Source organism: Lycium ferocissimum, chromosome 5, assembly GCF_029784015.1.
Source record: "Lycium ferocissimum isolate CSIRO_LF1 chromosome 5, AGI_CSIRO_Lferr_CH_V1, whole genome shotgun sequence".
NCBI classification, from domain to species: domain Eukaryota; kingdom Viridiplantae; phylum Streptophyta; class Magnoliopsida; order Solanales; family Solanaceae; genus Lycium; species Lycium ferocissimum.
The window spans coordinates 12,810,019-12,818,485 of NC_081346.1; the positions used below are offsets into that span (position 1 = coordinate 12,810,019).

The 8,467-nt window shown below is 34.8% G+C and overlaps 1 protein-coding gene across 1 annotated transcript; it reads left to right on the forward strand.

Moving 5' to 3' along the window:
* Positions 1-531: 531 nt before the first annotated feature.
* Positions 532-3,999, forward strand: LOC132056069 (malate synthase, glyoxysomal). Its single transcript, XM_059448118.1, has 4 exons — positions 532-1,043; positions 2,127-2,452; positions 2,539-2,869; positions 3,124-3,999. Exons 1-4 carry the CDS (start codon positions 642-644, stop codon positions 3,778-3,780), a joined length of 1,716 nt encoding a protein of 571 aa, XP_059304101.1. The 5' UTR covers positions 532-641; the 3' UTR covers positions 3,781-3,999.
* The last annotated feature ends 4,468 nt before the right edge of the window (positions 4,000-8,467 follow it).

Sequence of the window (8,467 nt, forward strand, 5' to 3'; positions counted from 1 at the left end):
CACATCGGTACTACTATGTGCTAATGTGGAGTTTATAACCAAGAGCATCAAATATAGGATGAGGCCGTGAGGTTCTGAAAAATAAAGTTAATTTACAAGGAGCATGGAATAGTTAAACAAATTGCACATAAGATTATTTATATAAAATTATCATTCGTTTGACTATTAGTTGATTATATGTAGCTCCGTTTGTTCAACTTTCAGAACTCTTTACTTTCCCTCTTTTTCTTCCATTTCCATCTAAGCGTTGCAGAAAACTCCAAAGCATGCCACTTGTCAAAGAAGAAAGTTTAATGACTCCAATATATCCTAACAAATTGCAACTCCCGAGGTTGGCACAATTATCAAAAAACCACCTCTCTATTATCCATGTTTGAACATATCAAGAAGGAAGAAAGATCAGCTTGCATGATCCTTTTATCATCTGACGCACATGACGCCATGGTTTTTCTAATTATAGACCCATAACGATAAGCCTTACCTCCATTAAATTTTAAAAAAAGAATATCATAAAATCAGTAGCTATCCACATATTATAAATTTCACCAATCCAAACTTCCTGTTTCCCCCCTTTATATTGCAGCCATCTGCTAGCTAGATTATTGAGAAATAATAAGAAGTAATTACCAAAAGAAGGAAAAATGGTTAGCTTTGAGACATTCCTTCAACCCAATAACCCTGTTCAAAGAAAGAGTAGTGTAAAGATGGGTTATGATGTGCCTGAAGGAGTTGATATTAGGGGAAGATATGATCCTGAATTTTCCAAGATTCTCACTAGGGATGCTTTGCAGTTTGTAGCTGATTTGCAAAGGGAATTCAGGAACCACATTAAGTATGCTATGGAGTGTAGGAAAGAGGCTAAGAAGAGGTATAATAATGGAGGGTTGCCGGGTTTTGATCCGACAACCAAATATATTAGGGATGGTGAGTGGGTGTGTGCTCCTGTTCCGCAGGCGGTGGCTGATCGGAGGGTGGAGATTACTGGTCCAGTTGAGAGGAAGATGGTCATCAATGCCCTTAATTCTGGAGCCAAGGTTTTCATGGTACTACATTAATCCTGCTTAATATGCTTATGTCCTTTCAAGATACAATTTTTTTTTGTTTCTACAATATCTATTTGTTGACTCAAAGTACAATTTTTACTGGGGGTAAAAAAAGATTTTGATCGTCAAACTTGATACTTCTAAATAGAAAAGTAAAGAGAAGGCGAGTTTTGTGAAATAGCTTGGCGCCTAATTTAAGAAGGATTTAACTTATATACATCGATGATATAGCATGTCGTTTACTGCAATTTATGTTATGAAATTAGGATTACCGTCGACAGTTACCTGTTGTGGTGGCGCATCTTAAACTAGATGGTGTAAAAATCTGTACACGTCCACATGAGCGTGATTTTGCCATGTAGGAAACATGTCAATAACGCCTAACAGCTGGTATCTAAAATAGAATCTTCTTTAGAACTCAACTATAAGTAGGCAACCAGATGAATATTAGGCCCCGTTTGTCCATAGAAATAAAAAAAAAAAATCACTTTTTTTGGAATTTTGGAGTTGGAGTTGGAGTTGTGTTTGGCCATAGTTTTTGAAATTGTAGTTTTTGGCGAAATGTAGTTGTAAAAAAGTGAAAAAAGCGAAATTTTTTGAAAAACAAGTTTTTTGAGTTTTTGGTATTTCGGAATACAACTTCAAGTTGTATTCGGAATTCTTATAGCCAAAATCTGAAAAGTGAAAAAAAGTGAAAAAAATTTCCGGAATAAAGTGAATAATTCTTATGGCCAAACGCCTTCTTAGTGTTAAGAAGACTGAATAGGTTGATATAAAATTTCCTTCAGAAAGATGTAACTAATAGGGGAAATTTATAGTGTAAATCACGTTGAAAGAAATAATTTAAGCATAACAAGAGGTGGTACTGGACCATTGGATAAGTCAACCTCAATTTTGAGTGGAAGTATATCTAGAAGATATGCTTATGTATTTCTTCCATCAGATCAGAGTAATGCAATTTAAATTGAAAACTCTACTGAGACTCTTGCTGAATGAATGGAAGCTTGCTAAACCAGGGATTTCTATATGAGATAATCAAGTTCCATTAGTTAATTCTCAGATTTTATCTCCTGTAATTTATAGGCAGACTTTGAAGATGCACTGTCACCAAACTGGGAAAATCTAATGAGAGGCCATATAAATTTGAGGGATGCAGTGAATGGAACAATAACATTCCATGATCAAACCAGAAACAAAGTGTATAAACTGAATGATCAGATAGCTAAGCTATTTGTGCGTCCAAGAGGGTGGCATTTGCCAGAAGCTCACATCTTCATTGATGGTGAGCCTGCCACTGGTTGCCTTGTCGACTTCGGTCTCTACTTTTTCCACAACTATGCCAACTTCCGCAAGACCCAAGGACAAGGCTTTGGACCCTTTTTCTACCTTCCCAAAATGGAACATTCTAGGTGAGAGATCTTCTTATTAGTTAAATTTAAATAGTTTCGAAAGTTAAGCTCCAAGAAAATTTAGCATTTCTTCTTTTGTTTGGCAGGGAAGCTAGAATATGGAACAGTGTGTTTGAGAGGGCGGAGAAATGGGCTGGAATTGAGAAAGGAAGCATTAGGGCCACTGTCCTAATTGAAACACTTCCAGCGGTGTTTCAAATGAATGAAATTTTGTATGAACTGAGGGACCATTCTGTTGGCCTCAACTGTGGTAGATGGGATTACATCTTCAGCTATGTCAAGACTTTCCAAGCTCACCCTGATCGCCTACTCCCCGATAGGGTTCTAGTTGGCATGGGTCAGCACTTTATGAGGAGTTACTCTGACTTGCTCATCCACACTTGTCATAAGCGCGGCGTCCATGCTATGGGAGGCATGGTATATGAATATTAATTCAACCTTTTGTCATTTATGTTCTTTTAGTTCACCAGGATCACTAGTGATGTTTCCGAGATGCAGCTAACAATCCGAACTGAGGCAATCTTTCCAGATTAGCTCTTAACTTACACAGGCATATTTGTATTATCATAAAGACTATCAACTGATCTGAAATGATGTAAATTCCAACCATATGGACAGGAAGCATTAGCATGCTTAGGTTAATTTACGGTTTTCTTGAATTGTTGAAACAGGCAGCTCAGATTCCTATCAGAGATGATGCGGCAGCTAATGAGGCAGCATTGGAACTTGTAAGGAAGGATAAGCTGAGAGAAGTGAAGGCAGGGCATGATGGAACATGGGCAGCTCACCCTGGCCTAATCCCAGCCTGCATGGAAGTCTTCAGCAGCAACATGACCAATGCACCTAACCAAATCCATTCCATGAAGCGCCAAGATGCATCGGTCCTAGTTGAAGAAGACCTGCTGCAGAGGCCGAGAGGTGTCCGAACGATGGAGGGTCTCCGGCTGAACACCCGAGTGGGAATCCAGTACTTAGCAGCCTGGCTGACTGGGGCTGGTTCTGTCCCACTTTACAATCTCATGGAAGACGCCGCAACAGCTGAGATTAGTAGAGTCCAGAACTGGCAGTGGCTGAAATATGGAGTGGAATTGGATGGAGATGGACTTGGGGTGAAGGTGAACTTGGACCTGTTTGGAAGAGTGGTTGAAGAAGAAATGGCTAGGATTGAGAGAGAAGTGGGAAAGGAGAAATTCAAGAAAGGAATGTACAAGGAGGCATGCAAGTTATTCACAAGGCAATGCACTGCACCAGTCTTGGATGACTTTCTGACTCTTGATGCCTACAATAACATTGTCATGCATCGTCCTATTGGATCATCCCGGCTCTAAATTTCGCAGCTTTTGCTGTAAGATAAATCGGGTGTCTCTATATTGTGACTACTGCTATCTTCCCTGCAATAATGATAGGAAATGGAAGTTCGCCTTTGAGGAGATAGTTGATTATCCGAAGGCTCTGTTTTTTCAGCTTTGCTTTTCAATCAATCTGTTATTTGTATTTGTGAGTACTGCTATCTTTCCCTGTAATAATAAAGGCAATTGTTCATTTTATTGTCCTACTTTTCTAGTACATACGACCCTCTCATTTCAACGTGCATATATCTTCTTGTACTTGTTAAATTTTCGCTGAATTCAGAACACTACAGGCTATGGATTAGTTTGAACCCACACAAAGTATAAAGGAAAAAGTAACTATAACTGGGTTAATTTTTAGTTCATACTAGATAAACTAACCATTATGTGTTTTGTGAGCTTAAGAACTTTAATTGTTCAATTATCTACGCATCAAAATCAGTATCTGTGAATGCATTGCATAATCCTGGCAACACAAAGGTATGTACAAAAGAAGGGTGCCTAAAATTGATTCATCTATTCTTGTTAGAGCAAAGCCCATTTAGAAAATGATAGTTCTGGACCTTGTATAAACTTTTGGTACATTTTTTTGCGCAGATTGCCCTTCTTTTGGGGTGGTATTTAAATTTTGTTCCTCATATTTGCGGTCTTTAAATTATGCCCCTCATATTGCTGGTTTTTAATTTTGCCCTTCTCATTGCAACCCGAGCATTCACGGAAATCATGAGGTTAAGGTTCGAACCCCCGCTCAAGCATAAATTTAAAAAAAAAAAAAAATTGCAAGGCAAGTTTAGGTCGCGTGTACCCGCAGATACACTTGTTAAGACCAAAGTTATGCCGACCCGCATACTCATGCCTTATGGTACTTGGCATAAGTATGCCGGTCGTATAAATTTTTGTTGCTTACGTCAAAAGATACTTATGGGCAAAGTTTAGTTAAGCTTAATCAAAAGTCTTTTTTCCAGTTGTGTCTTATGTAAAGACTTTTAGTTAAGCATAACTAAAGATGCCCCATAAGCGTAACTTTTCTCTCAAGGCATAACTAAAAAATTTGTTCTATAAGACAAAGTTCATGTTTAATAAAAGCACGCTCTTTATGGGGCATACTTTTAGAGCCCGTTTTGACGGACTTATGCTGTCTATGCTTTTTTCACTTTTTTTTTATTTTACTTGCCGCTTAAAGCCATTTTGTGCTTAAAATAAGCCCAAAAATTAATCGGCCCGTTTGGCTTAACTTATCTAAAGCAGCTTATAAGCCGAAAACGAACATAATTAGCTTTTTAAGCCCATCCAAACGGGCTCTACGCCTTAACTAAAAGTCAAATAAGGCATAACTTCGGAAAAGACTTTTAGTTAAAGCTTAACTAAAAGTTTGCTTTAAAAAGTTTGCAAAGATATGTGGACCCGTAAACTTGTGAAGTAATTACTAAAGTTATCATCTCGCATACTTATGCCGAGTTCATTTACAAGGGCATAAGTATGCTGGTTCCGACATAACTTTGGATTGTCCCTCAATGCTGTAGTTGCCTAGCGAAATTTAAACTCTGCCTTGCGAATATTTAAAAAATTTTTTGACTGAGTGGGGATTCGAATCTGGAACTCATGGGTTTTAAAGGGCAAAATTTAAAGCTTAAAAGAAATTTAAAGACCACTCCAAAAGAAGGGCAATTCGCACCCTTTTGGTAAGCCCCAAAGTTTAGGTGTTTATTTCGGAGAATTGACAAAATGGTACAGCTCGTGTATATTATAGGCATGTTTTTAGCCTAAAACGTTTTAGCAAATGGTAGGCCTAAAAAAATTGGCACAACTTAACCAACTAAGCAAAGAGGTTGCTAAATAAGAGGAAGAATATTTTTTTCATCCCTTATTTAAGGTAACTAAGAAAAGAAGTTACTAAATAATAGGGATGAATATTTTTTTTTATCCCTTATTAAAGGTAACTAAGCACAGAGGTGACTAAATAATAGGGATGAATAATTTCTTATTCCTTATTTAACGTAAATGATCAATGAGGTGGCTATATAATAGAGTCCGGAGCCTAAAGGGTATAAAAATACACGGTATTTACCAAAAGGGGGTGTCCAAAATTTATATACAAAAGGGTATATCGTGGGTCGATCCACGATATCTTTTAAAATTTTTTTTTCGCTCGACACCAAGTCAACGAAAAATTTAAAAAAAAAAAATTAGTATAACGGACCCATCCACGTTATACAATATAAATTTAAAACGTGGATCAGTCCACGTTTTAAAATATTTTTGTAAACGTGGCCGATCCACGTTTTACCTCTAAAGTTTTTTTTTTTTTTTTTTTTTTTCAGTTTGAAGAGACTTCTTTATAGCAAGGCTGATGCCTTCCTTTCAAATGACTACTATGATTCAGATATCGCCTGGATGGAGGCATAAAAAAAAAAATTTAGTAAACTTTTTTTTTTTTGTAACACTTAGTGTGTTTTTTTTTCATACTTTTGACCAATGATTAATCGGTGAAGACTCCGAAACGTCAATATTTTATATAGAACTTGAATTTTTTTTTAAAATTTTACATCAAGGATACGAGACGTTCGGATTGGTTTTAGGGGTTGAAAAGGTGCCCGAAGTAAGTTTTGTTTGAAAAACAAATTTAAAGATTTCGTGTGTGAAGACTCCGAAACGTCAATATTTTATATAGAACCCGATATTTTTCCGCGTATAATAATGTAGGGCAACATCAAGGATACGTCGTTCTGGATAGTCATTTTGGGGTAAAAGGTGCCCAAAGTTTTGTTTTATTTAAGTGAATTATTTTTAATTTTGATTTAAGCTGTTATTTTAATAGGCATTATTTTGAATATAAAATAATTCGTTTTAGTCAGTAATGGTAGGCCTAAAAACTTGGCACAACTTAACCGTTTTTTTTTAACTTGCGTATTTTTTCGAGATCATGCGACAACCCGCTAAATAAGAGGAAGAAAATTTTTTCATCCCTTATTTTCCCCCAAATTGGCGTGAAATTTTCAGTTTTATTTACTAAGAAAAGATGATGATCGAAGTTACTAAAAATAATAGGGATGAATATTTTTATTTTTATTAAAGGATTAATTTTCTAACATATAAAGTTGACTAAAATAATAGGGATGAATAAGTTTTTTCTTATTCCTTTTTAACCCCTAAAATGATCAATAACGTGGCTATATAATAGGGATGAATTTTTTTATCCCTTATTTAACGTAATTTATATAAAATATTACGTTAGATGTATTTACATCATATTAATCATTGGTCAAATGTATACAAATGATCAACAAAAAAAAAGTTTACTAAATTTTTTTTTACTCATTAAAAAAAAAAAAAAAAAAAATTTAGTAAAACGTATGTTTTGCAAATCAAAAAACGTTGTTTATTTATATATACAACACACATAATAATTTTTTTTTAAACACTTGGTGTCATATATATCGTATTCATATATACTTGATATACTTAAAAAAAATATTTGGACACTAGCTATATAATGAATTATCATTTAACGATATATATCAAATGAAAACAATTTTTATATATATAAATACAGTAGATGTATACAAATTATGAAATATGTGTTACGCTAGTTATGTTACAAATAGCATGTGTATTTATCTCAACACACATAATAATTTTTTAAATAAACACCATGTATTGTATACATATATTTGAAACTTAAAAAAAATATTTGGACACTAGCCATGTATACATTAAATATACAAACGATCAAACAATTTTTATACATTGTATATCAAATATGTAAATATGTGTACACTAGTTATGTTACAAATAGCATGTATACATCCCCATGTATACCAACTTCTATACATGATATTTCATGTGTACAAACCAGTGATAAATTGCACCACTTATGCATTGTATATCAAATATGTATACATATGTATTCATGAATCTGATGTATACATCTTATGTATACCCACTTCTATACATGTATTTATGAATCTGATGTATACATCTTATGTATACCAACTTCTATACATGTATTCATGAATCTAATGTATACATCATATGTACATCATGTATTCATGATATCCGATGTATACATCATACGTATACCATTCTACATATACGATTTGTAGTATACGTAGATGCATGGTGCACAATATATAATGTATACATGGTACTCTTCATCTCCATCAAAACCTCCATAGACTCCGCCGCCCCATTGCGTGAGAATTTCTTCCCTCGGAAACACCAACAAAAAAACAAATTTCTTCAAACTGTGAGTCCTTTTCATTAAATGACTTTAAGAGATTTTAGGAGAATAAATGGATGTGGAGAAGACGAGTCCATTGACACTGATTCTTCAAAACCCGAATAGTTAACAATATGGGTAGAAGTAATTTTTACAGCCTTGTTCAAAGTATCTTCCTCTCCATCGATTTTCATAAAAATCTTCTTGAAATCGCCCAAATTACTTCAAAACCTTGTACACTAATTAGTGTGAAAAATTCGGAAAGTAATATAACATATACATTGTATCAAACACTGATATGGATGTAGCTAAAAATATAGTACATATTATTGATTGATTTTCAGTCTGATATAGGAGAAGAAAGAAAAGAGTTAAAAAGTGGAGGAGAGAGACGCTTCAATGAACAATACATAAGCTAAAAAATAGGGTAAGTTTATGGGCCATGTA

What these genes read in the sequence shown, in the direction of transcription:
- LOC132056069 (XM_059448118.1), top strand. Translation starts at nt 642, where the DNA reads ATGGTTAGCTTTGAGACATTCCTTCAACCCAATAACCCTGTTCAAAGA. An exon ending in CTGGAGCCAAGGTTTTCATG is followed by an intron (nt 1,044 to 2,126) that starts GTACTACATTAA and finishes TGTAATTTATAG; the next exon opens with GCAGACTTTGAAGATGCACT. An exon ending in CCCAAAATGGAACATTCTAG is followed by an intron (nt 2,453 to 2,538) that starts GTGAGAGATCTT and finishes TTTGTTTGGCAG; the next exon opens with GGAAGCTAGAATATGGAACA.